General features: G+C 37.5%; 1 protein-coding gene across 3 annotated transcripts in view; it reads left to right on the forward strand.

Moving 5' to 3' along the window:
- The window catches only part of MLH1 (mutL homolog 1), a 17,624-nt gene extending 5,193 nt beyond the window's left edge, over window positions 1–12,431 (forward strand). Inside the window, exons 7-19 of one of the 3 annotated variants that reach the window (XM_031059581.1) lie at window positions 371–413; window positions 1,063–1,151; window positions 3,405–3,517; window positions 4,080–4,173; window positions 4,705–4,858; window positions 5,609–5,967; window positions 6,745–6,893; window positions 8,308–8,416; window positions 9,263–9,326; window positions 9,869–10,033; window positions 10,925–11,017; window positions 11,383–11,496; window positions 12,015–12,431. In XM_031059581.1, the coding sequence (XP_030915441.1) occupies window positions 3,451–3,517; window positions 4,080–4,173; window positions 4,705–4,858; window positions 5,609–5,967; window positions 6,745–6,893; window positions 8,308–8,416; window positions 9,263–9,326; window positions 9,869–10,033; window positions 10,925–11,017; window positions 11,383–11,496; window positions 12,015–12,182 (1,536 nt within the window). In that variant the 5' untranslated portion in view covers window positions 371–413; window positions 1,063–1,151; window positions 3,405–3,450 and the 3' untranslated portion in view covers window positions 12,183–12,431. The remainder of the gene's footprint in view (window positions 1–370; window positions 414–1,062; window positions 1,152–3,404; window positions 3,518–4,079; window positions 4,174–4,704; window positions 4,859–5,608; window positions 5,968–6,744; window positions 6,894–8,307; window positions 8,417–9,262; window positions 9,327–9,868; window positions 10,034–10,924; window positions 11,018–11,382; window positions 11,497–12,014) is intronic. The other 2 variants (XM_031059582.1, XM_031059583.1) reach the window with 2 other exon arrangements.
- Window positions 12,432–13,610: the final 1,179 nt, after the last annotated feature.

Raw genomic sequence — 13,610 nt, forward strand, 5'->3', positions numbered from 1 at the left:
TAGGGAAAGTTAGAAGGGTGGGCCAGCCATTTTTCAGATGCTTTTCCATAGTAGTTGAGACTAGATTCTGTTATGCTGAGGGTGTTTTGATGGGTTTTTAGTTAAACCTGTACAGTGAAACTGAAAAAACAGATCTGTAGAAGCTGACCCTTGAATTTCCTGTGGTTACAGTCGACTTCTAAACAGAGCACACTTTTAAAAATTTTTTTTAAGCTGTTCAGTCTGCAGAAGCTCAGCTTGGCTCAAATTGCATTACTGTCTAACAGGAAGTGAAATTGATTGCCCCCATTACTAGCTGCTTTTCACCAATCAAAGGAAACAATTACCTTTTGTTCCACATACTGCAGACTTACATTGATCTGTTTTTCAGGTATGCCATCCATAACTCAGGCATCAGCTTTTCAGTTAAAAAGGTGTGTAGATAAAGTTTTTGTAACTTCACTGTGTGTCTGTAGGGGCCTGTGTATATATATATAGATAATGTGTATATCTGAAAATGCCAGAAAATTTGCACTGTGTCTTCTGCAACAGGAACAGCACAGAGCCTTCTCTTATACTCGAATGTTGAAGGGTATGTTGGTGCAGTTGGATAGAAAGCACATCAGTTAGAAGTAAACAAGACAAAAATATATTTGTCAGGAGTTTGGAGGATTCTGTGTGGTCAGTGGTGTATTTGGTTTAGCTTTATGTGTTGTTTCAGCTTCTCTGGAGAGCCTGGTTACTAAGTGCTGTATGAAGGAGGCTGGGGTAGATTATCTTTGTTCTGTGCCATTCTGGATAATTGTTTACTGAACTGAGTTCAGTAAATAAAGTGTTCCTCACTTTCCAGGGTGGAGTTACTAGCCTCACTGGGTCTGGTGTGCTCTAGCTGATCTTGTGAACCTGTGCCATTTACCATCCATTGCTTTTTTGAGCATAAATAAGTAAATAATACAAGACAATATAATGATGTTATGTCGTTCCCTGTGGGTTTTTTTAGAAATGTGATTGTTTAATTTAAAGTATTTCTAAAACTTCCTCCAGAAAGGTGAATTGATTGATACTCATTCCTTCTCTTTTTAGCAAGGTGACACCGTGTCAGATGTTAGAACCTTATCCAATGCCTCAACAGTGGACAACATCAGGGCCATCTTTGGAAATGCTGTTAGCAGGTACATTGATGTCAAGTTTCCTTTTGATGTGAGGCCTTCCAGTGAATCACCCTCCCTTTTCTCTTTAAAGACCATAGGCTATGATAACTTTTCTTGCTTCCTTCATGGTTAATTTCAGGGAAGAGGGAATGCTGCAATTAGAGACCTGTTCCTTCTTATCAGAATGTGTCTTTTTTTGTGCACCAAAGAGAAGAGGAAAGTTACAAAGTTATTCCTTTAATGCACTGAAAAGGAACCATCTGCTTGTAACTTCCTGTGTGCTCCTGTAAAAACAGCAAGCTGAACCTGTGTTCTCTACAAGTTCCTGGCCTCTTCCTATACCATGAACATCTTACCCTTTCTTACTGTCTGCTACCTGATAAATTTTGAAGCTACTCATATTGTTTTTTTCTGAAATATTATGGTTTCTTATTTTGACAAAAGCTACATTAGATGAAGCTGTGTAAATCAGATAGAAAAATTAAAAAAACAAAATATCATCTTTTGAAGATGTATCTGTCATTTTAGGAAAAATTCTCTTTATGAGACTTTCAGCTGTGAAGAATCCATTGTATGTATTTGTCCCATGAATAGCTGGGTGTCACTTTGATTCTGTTCTGTCACTGACGGAAGTCAAGCTTCACATTTAATGGATGTAACTTCTAATTCATGAAAACACTTTAGGAAGCACAGCAAAATAGAGAGGCTGTGAAGTAATGAGGTTTGCAGTGTTACATGTCTTTTTTTGCTGTGCATTTGTTTATTTCTGCTGTGAATAGTAGCTCATTTGATAAGTTTTTCCTTTGTATGGTTCAGGATAAATTGTTGATTTAAAAGTAAATATTTGATAATTTCTTTTCAAACAATATTTTACCCAGTTCAAGATGGTGTTAGAAACTGAACACAAATAAAAATGACACTCGGTATATATATTGAGGTTGAATTGGAAATAAGTAGCCCTTAAGTCTTTTCTGTGTTAACTTTAGAAGTTGGCATAATGCCTTCCTAGAAAGCTGTGCTCACAAAGTGCTGAAGTGGATTTTCCTTGACTAATGAATTATGATAATTATTAAAACTGTTATGAAAATAGTTAACATCAGGATCTATGTGCATGAGCAAGAGAGAAGTTGTTACATTTTAATGACTTCTTAACAGACCCCCAAGACATACTAGACTGATGATAGTGGACAAAGTAGTCAAAAAAAAAGTGTTCTTTCTTGGCTGCAGTCAATTTTGAAGTGTTCTTGTCAATCTATGAATTACTTAAATAATGAAATGAATATTAGAATTATCAATAAATTATAATGCTGTGGATACTGTGATATGTTACAGTATTAAAAAGATAATGGAGGTAATTTTACAGATTCCAGCCACCCAACATTACCAGTGTACACTTAAGAAGAGGAAATTATGTAGTTGAGGTTAAATAATTACTGTGTCCCAGTAGTCAGTGTTTGAGAACTCAAATAATTCTAATGTTTTCATTAACTGGGATAGAAGATGTATCAGTATATGAAGTAGTGAGACTTGAGTAATGGGCCCTAAGCCAAAGTTGACCTTTAGATGAACCTTCCAACCATATGTTATATGATATTTGTATCTGCTCATTAGCAAAACACACATGATCATTAGCAAAATATGTAGTGTGATAAGAACATATTTATCTTTCCATATTTAGAGGATGGACAAGGCTATGAAATCAGACATCTGACCTTGCTGGAAGGTATATGGTCAAAGCCAACTCCCTTGGTTCCTCCTTGAGCCCCAGCCAGGCTTTGGGTGGAACCCAAGAGGAGAATGAAACCAGATGTTTCTGCGTTAGAATTATGTGAGCTTTTTTATTCAACAATATAAAAGCTGGACCCTTTCCCAGCAAAGGTGGAGTCTTCACCTGTGTGTGGTGAAGACACCCTGTGATGACACACTGTGTAGGATTTCCCAGTTACCAGGAGTGGTTCTCCAGTCCTTTGCTGTGACCAGGGCTCCTCAGCTGATGTGTGTATCTGGATGATGGTTAGGGTGTTAGGATAACTGGCGTGTATCTTCTTAATCTTCTATAGTAATGATTAGGTGCATTACTTATAGTATCCTTTTGTAATTCTTTGCTGTTTTGAACTGTAGTTAATTACACTCATCCCTTAAAGTTGGTGCCTGTTTCTTTTGTGCTGACCCTGCCAACTGGCAAAACAGAATATCATTGCTTGTGAGTACTGTTCAAAATTTACATCAACAGAAGAATTAATTTTTTGTTACTGTTTCTGTCGAACTTAATAGGGAACTCATAGAAGTGGGCTGTGAAGATGCAAATCTGGCCTTTAAAATGAAAGGTTACATCACGAATGCAAACTACTCTGTGAAGAAATGTATATTTTTGCTCTTCATAAACCGTAAGTTTAAAAAAAAGGCAGCATTTTGCACAGTCATATGTTGCTTACGTAATCAGAAGAACAAAACTTTCTGAAGACCTGCAAAGTGCATAAGCATTCTTAAAATTATTTTTAAGAATAAATATTACAGTTAATTGTAAATCTTAAAGTGTTTTTCGATTTGTAATGTGCATCACACTTGGCGCTGTGTTTAGTGGAAAACAGCTAAGACTGGACCTAAAGAAACTTCGGTGTGTCAAGGTTATGGCTGTGTCCTGTCAGCTTACACAGATTGATCTCTCTTCTGTAGCAACACTGGCGTGGGTTGACTGTATGAAATAATGAAAGGTAGCCTGGTCATTTTAGTATTTGTGGGAAAAAATACCTCTAAGTGTAAAACATGCTGAGAAAAATACTGTCTATTCCTGGGTTTTTATGAAGAATAAATAGGTCCTGGGGGAAAATGGGTGTAACAGATTCCCTTTGAAAGCACAAAGAGTGAAGATGTTTGTCAGAAGGAGGAGCTGGGCACTGTGCAGGGTGTGGTGGCTTTTTGGAAACAGCGCTGTGTTCTGTGTTTCAGATCGGTTGGTAGAGTCAGCCGCTATGCGCAAAGCCATAGAAACTGTGTACGCTGCTTATTTGCCAAAAAGCACGCACCCATTCCTATACTTAAGGTAAAGTAATAGGAAGAAGTAGCCTTTTAATACTGTCCTGTAGGATAGAACTAGGGTGAGTAGGTTTAGAAGGACATTTCTGTTCCTCATGATAGTGTTAAACATTGCACTGAGGTAATTAATCACCAGGCAGGAGATAATTAAATAATATTAAGGAAATCTTAAGAAGACAGGCCTTATTTTTAGCAGTAGTGAGTATCTGTAATTTCAGCTGGAGTCCTTTCCTTTTAATTCATGAGACACTGCAAGTAAAATACACTTCTGAAAGTGGGTTTTTGTAGTTGTACAATGGAGAGGTTGCTTTAAACTTACCTATGTAAGCTCATTTTGGTGAGTGATTTTGGATTATGTTTTAATTATCTAAACAAGTCTGACTGTAATATAACTTCAGTAGGTTTCAGGATCATTTTGACTTCTTTGTATGGAGTAACATCCCCAAGCCTTACAAATTTTGTCAAATTTGAACCAATTTTTGATTTCTCTGCCATCCATGAGATACTTTAGATTAACTTCTTTTAAAACATTTTCCAGCCTGGAAATAGCCCCTCAGAATGTAGATGTGAATGTGCATCCTACAAAACACGAGGTCCATTTTCTTCATGAAGACAGTATTCTGGAGCGTGTGCAACAACATGTAGAGAGCAAGTTATTGGGCTCTAATTCCTCAAGGATGTACTTCACTCAGGTGAGGACATCTATGGAGTGATGGCAGTTCTGCATTATTTTAATATGATCAGGGATAATTTACTCTGTTCAATAGTAAAATCTTTGCAGATATGGCACTTATCAGTGTTGTACCGGTACCTTTAGATCATTGCTCTGTTTCAAGTTACTTTAATATACCAATGTTAACAATATGGCAAAAGAGAGAAAAAAAAGTATGAGAACATTTTAAGCACGTTTCTGTCAAGTACCTGATTAGTTGTCTTAATTTTATATTAGCCTTCACATGTGGTAAATTGCTTTTTTTATTCTGTCCTGGTTTATGTGAAGAAGATGTGATTGAAGAAACTGTTCTGTGTATTTGGTAACATTTTGAATTTAATCTTACCAGAAAAAAAAGTCAGGAAGATACTCTACTCTCTCTTTATGTGAAGCATAGCATAATAATTATTATAATTTTTATACAAACTAATTTCCTTGTGATTTTTTTTGCCTTAAAGATATTTTCTTTTGAGACAAAGGAATGGTAACTTTGAGACAAAATCAATGGTAACATTGATTACCATCGATTACCTCTCTGCCGAGATGATAACATTCACTCTATGTGGATAGCAAGTGCAAAGCTGGTGGCCTTTTAAGCAGTTGACACTGTGTTGCTGGAAGTTTGAAATTGGCCTCTGAGCAGATACTGTGAGAGGTGTGACTAATCTTTCTGATTCCTCTTTTCTTGTTGTTCAATCTCTTCTCTTTGCTTCCTGATGTCTGAATGAAGACATTGCTTCCAGGGGCTGACTGCTCTTCCAATGAAGTTGTAAAATCAGCAGCAAACTCTTCAGCGGTGACCAAAGGAAGTGGTGATAAAGTTTATGCGCATCAGATGGTCCGCACTGATTCCCGAGAGCAGAAACTGGATGCCTTTCTTCAGCCAGTGAACAACCCCCTGAGTGCAGGCAACACTGAAGTGACAGCAGAGGTTAATGCAGGAACTCCAGAGGGTGCAGGCAGGCCCCAGGATGCTGAAATGGAAGAAGTCAGTGACCTGGTTGAAATGGTTGATGTTCAGGAGGATGCAGTGCAGCCTGGGGGGCCAGGCGAGAGTGGACACTTGTCTCCTGAGACTGTGCCTTCTCGGTAGGTCCCACCTTTCCTGAGATGGGGCAAGGCTACCTATTTATTTCATGGCATAGCCCTGAAACTATAGATTTCTCTGATCTCTTTGGGCTTCTGCTTTTCCAAGAGGGAAAAATTATCAAGAATAACTTTTCATGATGTTTTATTGAGAAATTAAACCTAATCTGTGAACTGTAAATTATGTAAACTGTGATAAATTTTGTGACTGGAATAGCGTTTCTGTGCATACTGAGAGGCAGGAAGCACTGTAAATAATGGCGTTAGTTTAGGGAGATCATACTGGTCTGTCTCTTTCTGGAAGCCTTCCTTTTGTGAGGGATAGAAACTATATCACTGAATTTGACAGGCATTTCCCTAGTAAAAGCTAAAGTGCTATAAATTTTTTATAGCTCCTGCAGAAGCTGTTACAAGTGGCCAACGTCTTCTGAGGGAATCTGATTCCATCTCCCCAGTATTACAGAAAAATGGGTATGGAAATAACATTGTTAGAAATAGGAACATTTTTGATGTGTCCTTTAGAGCCAAATTTGCTTGATGCTTAAGCAACAGCAGCCTAACGTGATTGGTATTAGTGTCACAAATTCTCCTAAAATTCTGAACTACCCTTTCCTAACAAATTATTCCTCAGAAGCAAAATAGAACTGTCTTTCTGGGAAACTGTCTGCATTTCCTGTGTTAACATACAGCATGTGAATTGAGCATCTCATCTGTTGCTGTGTTTGGCCTAAGTGATAGGAGAATGGAACATAATTAATTCCTTTTGTTTTGGTATTGTAGGAAGAGACCACGGGAAGACATGGATGTAGAATTGGAGAAAGATGACACCAGAAAGGACATGACTGCTGCCTGCACCCCTAGAAGAAGAATTATCAACTTGACCAGTGTGTTGACTCTCCAGGAGGAAATTAGTAACCAGGCCCATGCAAGTAAGCATGACTTCTTTCTCAAAATTACTGTTATTCCACCACTAAATATGACTGTCAAAGTGGGAAAAGGTATTTAAAAGGAGGCCCAGTGAGCTTACTGTGCTGCTAAGCAAGTTTTTAACAAAAGCTTTTTTGCTTTTAATTTTTATTTGTATCACTTAAATGGTGAGACTTATGAAATACTCTCTTTTTTGTTAAGAGTTGTTTTAGACAAAGGTAAAAGGTTTGTGAATCTTTCTAGGGTGTTTCCCTCTTAACTCAGCTGCCTCTGAAGGCAACTTACATTGACTCATACCCTTATTATTAATATGTCTAAATGCTAGGAATCTTACATTCCAGGGGTGTTGTTGGATTTATTTTGATTTTTCTGGTTGTAAGAATTGGGGATGCTGGGTATGCTCCACACAGATATCTGTAATAAGTAACTTTTCTATAAATTGATAAGAATCTTAAAGTTTAGAAAGCATGAATTTTTACTTTACTTGTGCTTCAGTAAACATTTTGCAGAAGACTGGTAATTCTGACCCAGTAATTCCATATTTGGCTGTCACTGTTTAAACATTGAAAACAAAGAGTTGTCCCAGAACCTTAAAATACCCAAAAATGCCTCAAAATTCACAATAAAACCTGTGAAGCTGCCTGAGGTTGTGTCTCATTTTCACATCTGTAAGAAATACCTAAAAGAGACTTTGGAAAGAGAGAAATCTTATCTCAGTCTGTTACATTCCTTTAGAAAACATAGCAGCAGAATTAGTGAAATTAGCATAGTGCTTTGTGTATGCTGTGACTTCAGTGCCAAACATCTGTAATAAAGCTTCTCCCAAGGATGGCAACTAGTGATTTTTTTTTTGTGCATTGTCTAAAATGAACTCTTTTATGAAATCTGACTTCCTATACCTTTCCCAGTCTTGCCACTCATACAATTTTTTTATAAAGTTATTTTGTAAGAGAAATAAAAAGAAATTATGAAAAAAAAATATGGACCTATTCTATCACACTTCTATAATTTAGTTTGATTATACCTAGACTGTGTTGCAAAGCTGGTTTACACCTGCAGTTTTTGATGTATGTGCTCCTCACCAATCTCCTGTGGCTGGAAATTAATTTTGGAAGGCTATTCAAGCACAGGAACTTTAATTTTATTTTTTTCTAATTTGCATTTGTAGTTTAAATGTTAAATTCTCCCTTACACTTTAATAGTATGAGCATGCATAAAAATGATTAATATTTCAAAACTTGTGAATAATTGGTCATACAAGGATATAAGAAGAAGCAGGGGTGTAAGAGTGACTGAAGAGTAACCTGAGACTTTCATGCTAAAAAGACACAAACCACTCAACTAAATAAATGAGGGCAGGGTTGCAACTATGAAATTACATTCTTTTGTTTCTTTCCCACCTCTCTGTTGTTTCAGAACTCCAGGAAATGCTACGTGAGCACTCATTTGTTGGTTGTGTCAGTCCCCAGTGGGCTCTGGCCCAGTACCAGACAAAACTGTACCTTCTCAATACAACAAAACTCAGGTAAAAGAGTTGTTAGACCTGTTGGCAGCTGAAATAAGCACCAATTGTGAAGCTAATTAGAAGAAAGAAGGCAATGACAGGGAAAAGAACATTGTTCTCTTGTTGCCTGTATGAAAAGTCATGAGGGTAAAGATTAAGCAGTCCATAGAGAGCAGTGGAAACAAGTCTGGCACACTCGGGAAAAGTTGCAGAGAATCAGTGTCATTGAAATGCCAACTACCGTATTGTGTGCTCACAGACAGTGGGAAGGCAAAGACTTTCTTGCTTCATGATGATCTAGATAATCTATGATCATCATCATGATTCACTGCAGGATCATCTACAGCACAGGGTATAAAGCAGAGGCTTCAGAAAAGTGCTGGAAAACATTGTATCAGTTGGGTTAAAGAGTATCTGCAGGACATGATTGTAATATGAAATCTGTAATTTTGCCTGTGCAGCCTTACAGGCCCAGCTACATAAATTTTCTAACAAGTCAGAGAATAGACTTGAGATGACATGTCTGTTAATTTCCCAGTTCCTTTGCATTTCTTACAGTGCAGTAAAGGAGTAAAGAAGTTGAAATATAAATTATCAAGGAATAAATTGATAGGGATTGGATACTTGAGTAACCTTTCTGCACCAGTGTGGCTGATGATGTCAGAAACCAAGAAATAGATTTAATTGTAAATATCTAGATAATGCAGGTGAACCCCTAAACTCTTCAGTTAAAGTAAGATCTTTATTAATAGGACTAGATATGGATATCTGATATCTCAAGAATGATCCTTACTTTCCCCTCTTAATTATGGTAACTTGGAGATATGCAGTCCTGTCCATGTAATTACTTTTTGTGCTTCAATTTAGCCAAGAACTCTTCTACCAGATACTTATTTATGACTTTGCAAACTTTGGAGTCTTAAGGTTGTCTGTAAGTATACTTTCACATTATATCCTATAGAATTTTTTTAAAATGTATTTACAGTATGTCTGTCCTTCCAGACAAATGCATAGTTTTGGTTGCACAGTCAGGTTGGCTTTTGTCCATTACACGAATGTTGTTTTGTTTCTCATTAAGAACAGAATGAAGAAAACTTAGTAATTTTGTAGCTGCTACTGTTAAATTGTCATCCTGGCTGCTTGTTATTAGTGTCAGTTGTAGTTATTCAACAAGTTTTGCTGTTGCTCATTACACTGGGACAAATAATTAATTTGACTATACAGTCAGCAGAAATACAGTGTTGATTCCCAGTGTTTATCCTGTAAAATATCACAGTGCTCAGTGGGATTGTGGATGGCAGAGAAAGAAGAAAGAAATTCATACCTTTTTAGCCTGGTTATGATAAACAGAACTGTTGGTTCTGCAGGTCAGAAATAGTGTATTACAATTAATTAGTATGTGAAGGAAGAAGTTACAGCCTTCCAATAGAGTGTGCTGATCATTAACCAAAGTTTTGCCTTCTTCATTTTCAGGAGCCAGCTCCTTTATATGAGCTTTCAATGCTTGCTTTAGAGGATCCCGAAAGTGGCTGGACAGAAGAAGATGGCCCAAAAGAAGGGCTTGCTGAGTACATTGTGGAGTTTCTGAAAAAGAAGACTGAAATGTTGAAAGATTATTTCTCTCTTGAAATTGATGAGGTGACTGCAGCTATTACTTCTGATAGTAAATGAATGGTGGACTTGGCAGTTAGGTTTATGGTTGGATTAGATCTTAAAGGCCTTTTCCAACCCAAATAATTCCATAATTTTACATTTTGGTGACAGATAACTGTAGTAGTTTGCTTGCAGTGCTTACCATCACTAAGAACTAGTTCCAGTAAGATTTTAGGTGGCATAACCCTTTCATTGTAAATGCTGAGGACTTATGCTGCCTTTAAGGAGGGTGGTACACAAAGTTTCTATTTAATTAGTTACCAAGTTACAGAATGGGTTGCGTTGGCAGGGACCACAGTGGGTCCTTGATCAGGCAGGGTCATCATGGAGCACATGGCATAGGATTGTGTCCAGATGGTTCTTGAATGTCTCCAATGAGGAAGACTCCACAGCCTCTCTGGGCAATCCATAATTCAGTCATTGCTTCTATAACTAGAATGCAGATCTCTTAACCAACAAGGTGTGCGTCTTATCCAGCTCTCAAGTCAGACAGGGCTGCAGCACCACTGTGCTCCTAATGTGTCATTTTTTGTGTGGCCTAAGGCATCCCTTAGTTTATACAAAAGTGAACAGCTTCATCAAGCTCAGGCACTTCATTTGGATATTTGCCTGGGAAGTGGTATCTGTGTAACCTGGAGCTAGAGAAGAAGCTTGAATTCAGCCACTCCTTGAGCTTAATTCATGCCTTGTGAAATTAAACAACACCAATAACTTTCTTCATGCAGCGTCTGCCTGGCTGACAGGGCTTTAAAAACTTGTAAGGCTCACTGAGTTTGGTAAGAATCAGTCTTAAAATACATCAGAGTTTTGGTGCATTTACTGCAAAAAAGAACTTTTTTCTTTTTTTTTAACTGACGAAGCAGTATTGCCTTGCAGGATGGAAATCTTACTGGGTTGCCACTTCTGATAGACAACTACGTCCCACCGTTGGAAGGACTGCCTATGTTTATCCTGCGCTTGGCCACAGAGGTATATTCTCTCAAGGATTTTGTTAATGCACAATTATTTTTTTTACTTTAGGCAATTCCAGCCTGCCTTTTCAGTTTCTGGTGCAGCTTAAATGTACATGTTCCAGATGCTGTTCTGTGGTTACTGATTAGTTATGCTTTGCCTTTGTATTCATAACTACTGACTGACTGAGCCTCTACTTTGATTTAAAAGCCTGCATCCCTACCCTTTTTTTTCATTCTATACCTTTACCTTACCAGGACAGAAATGGCCAACACATTAATATAAATTTTCCATATTAAGACTCTCTATATTATATAATTTTCCATATTAAGACTCTCTATATTACCCAGATTCTATAAAATGACTTTTTTTTATTGTAACAGGTAAACTGGGATGAAGAAAAGGAGTGTTTTGAAAGCCTGAGTAAAGAACTAGCCATGTTCTACTCCATCAGAAAGCAGTATATAATAGAGGAATCCAACCCAACAAACTCTCAGGTACTAGAATACTGTAACTAGTTCTGTGAGCAGACAACTAACAACATACAGAAAACTTCTGCTCTTTCAGATGTAGACTTCTAATTCCAGCTCTTTCAGGGTACTGAATCAAGTAGCAGTGTGGCAAGATTCTGAAAGAATGTGGCTTAAATTTTCTGAAGTATTTTAGGTATTGAGGGAACCTTTTAACTTTGGGCATTGCAGTGTACTTAATATTATTACAAACCTCCTTGGCCTCTGAGTTGGAAATGTATTTTTTATGCTGTATTCCTAAAGAAGAAGGAGGATGCATATAAATTACAAGTACAACCTGATTGTGTCTAAATATCCGCCTTATTGATTAGTTAAGCTCACCCATTCTGCAAGTGACTTTACAGAACTTAGAATTGACTGTATAGAATGGACTTTTCTAATACCAGCAGAATTTCACAATTGCTGTAGTCTTACATAATAAAGGTACGCTCTCCTCTAGTTAAACAGAACCTCATTTTGTTTGTCCTTGTTTACCTGTATTTCAGAGTGAAGAATCTGAGTCTGGTTCAACAACATGGAAATGGACTGTGGAACATGTGCTTTACAAAGCTTTTAGGACTCATCTTTTACCTCCTAAACACTTTGCAGAAGATGGCAACATTTTGCAGCTTGCCAACCTGCCTGACCTGTATAAAGTTTTTGAAAGATGTTGAGCAAGCAGTTATTAAAGACTGTTTTTATAGATAGACACCATTCAGTTTTACTTAGTAGAAGCTAAAGCTGGAATCTTGATAGAGGAAAGAAAGAGGGGATTTAGTATCCTACTAAACTGCTAACATGTCAGTAAATCATCTATTTTCCTTCTGTTGATCAAAGTACAAAAAAATATAATTTTTGCTGTCTAACCCCAATGAAAATCCCTAAAATAAAATCTCCACTTAAACTCTGAGTTTCCCTATTAACCGGTCTGCTAACAGAATACGCTTCTGCTGAAGAAAATATACTGGGTTAAGTGGTTGTGGAAGAAGATGGAGCTTAATTTATTTGAACTGTGAATGCTTTAACTTCACTTGCCTCTGGAAAGCAAACTGGGTTACCTGTATTCCTTTTGCCTGCTCCTCTTAAGCAAGAGGGTTGTCTGACAGTACCTGCAATAGGAGTGTACATGCAAAGCATTTAAAATCATCTGTTACTGCACAAGTTAGTCTTGCAATATTTCAGGGCCCTTGCAGAAATAAGGCAAATCCCTTCCCTTTTAATCAAAGAGTCAGAAATGGGAATGTCCTGGCAGATAGTAAATGAGCATGCACACATAATATTCATTGTCTCCAATGTAATGAGTAGGCCTTGGGAGATCTACTTCCTTTGCATAAAAAATGCAGGAAATCTTTCTTGCAAAGTATGTTTTGAAGTTAGGATTGCAATAAACCGTCAATCAAAACATTCTTGTCAGAGATACATGACAAGCAGGTAATGGTATTACTTTGGTTAACAGCTTGCTTGGGTTATTTTTCCTTTTAAATCCTTGATTCAAACCTGCTTCTTGAAACAAAACTTAAACCTCATTTTCAAGCCCAACAAAAAGAAAACCCAACACATTACAAAGAGCACAAAGCTGTCACAGTCATGCCAAGCAACTCAGTCCGGTACCATGGGCCTTCACATGAACAATTGCCTCACCTGTATTAGAATCAAAAGCAAACAGCTTTTTTAAGGAAAGCCTGGTGGAAAGTTCTGGAGATGTAGCTGGGGCTACCCAAGGAGAGCAGAAGTCCTGCCCAGGGAGGGCAGGATTGAATAATAGTTTTTGTGTCAACTTTGCAGGTTTTACAGGTAGGTTTGAGAGGAGTGGGCAAAATTATTCCGGATTGAATGTTTTAACTCCTTTCTATACTATAACATGCATTTTAGATTTACAGGAGATGCAGCTTCTCATGGCAACAACTGGAATTGTTTGAGGATGCACCAAAGGGAGTAACTTCCTTGGCAAATGACCCATGTACGAAAATATGGCATCTCAGTTAACTCGCTATGCAGAGCATCCAAGCCATACACTCAGGAAGAAAGGTGCTTATTTAGGAGAGGCTTGCAAAATCTTTACCTGACATCTGCCAAATATCACTATTCATGTCTGGTGTAAC

The sequence above is a fragment of the Geospiza fortis genome, unplaced genomic scaffold (genome assembly GCF_000277835.1).
Source record: "Geospiza fortis unplaced genomic scaffold, GeoFor_1.0 scaffold120, whole genome shotgun sequence".
NCBI lineage: Eukaryota > Metazoa > Chordata > Aves > Passeriformes > Thraupidae > Geospiza > Geospiza fortis.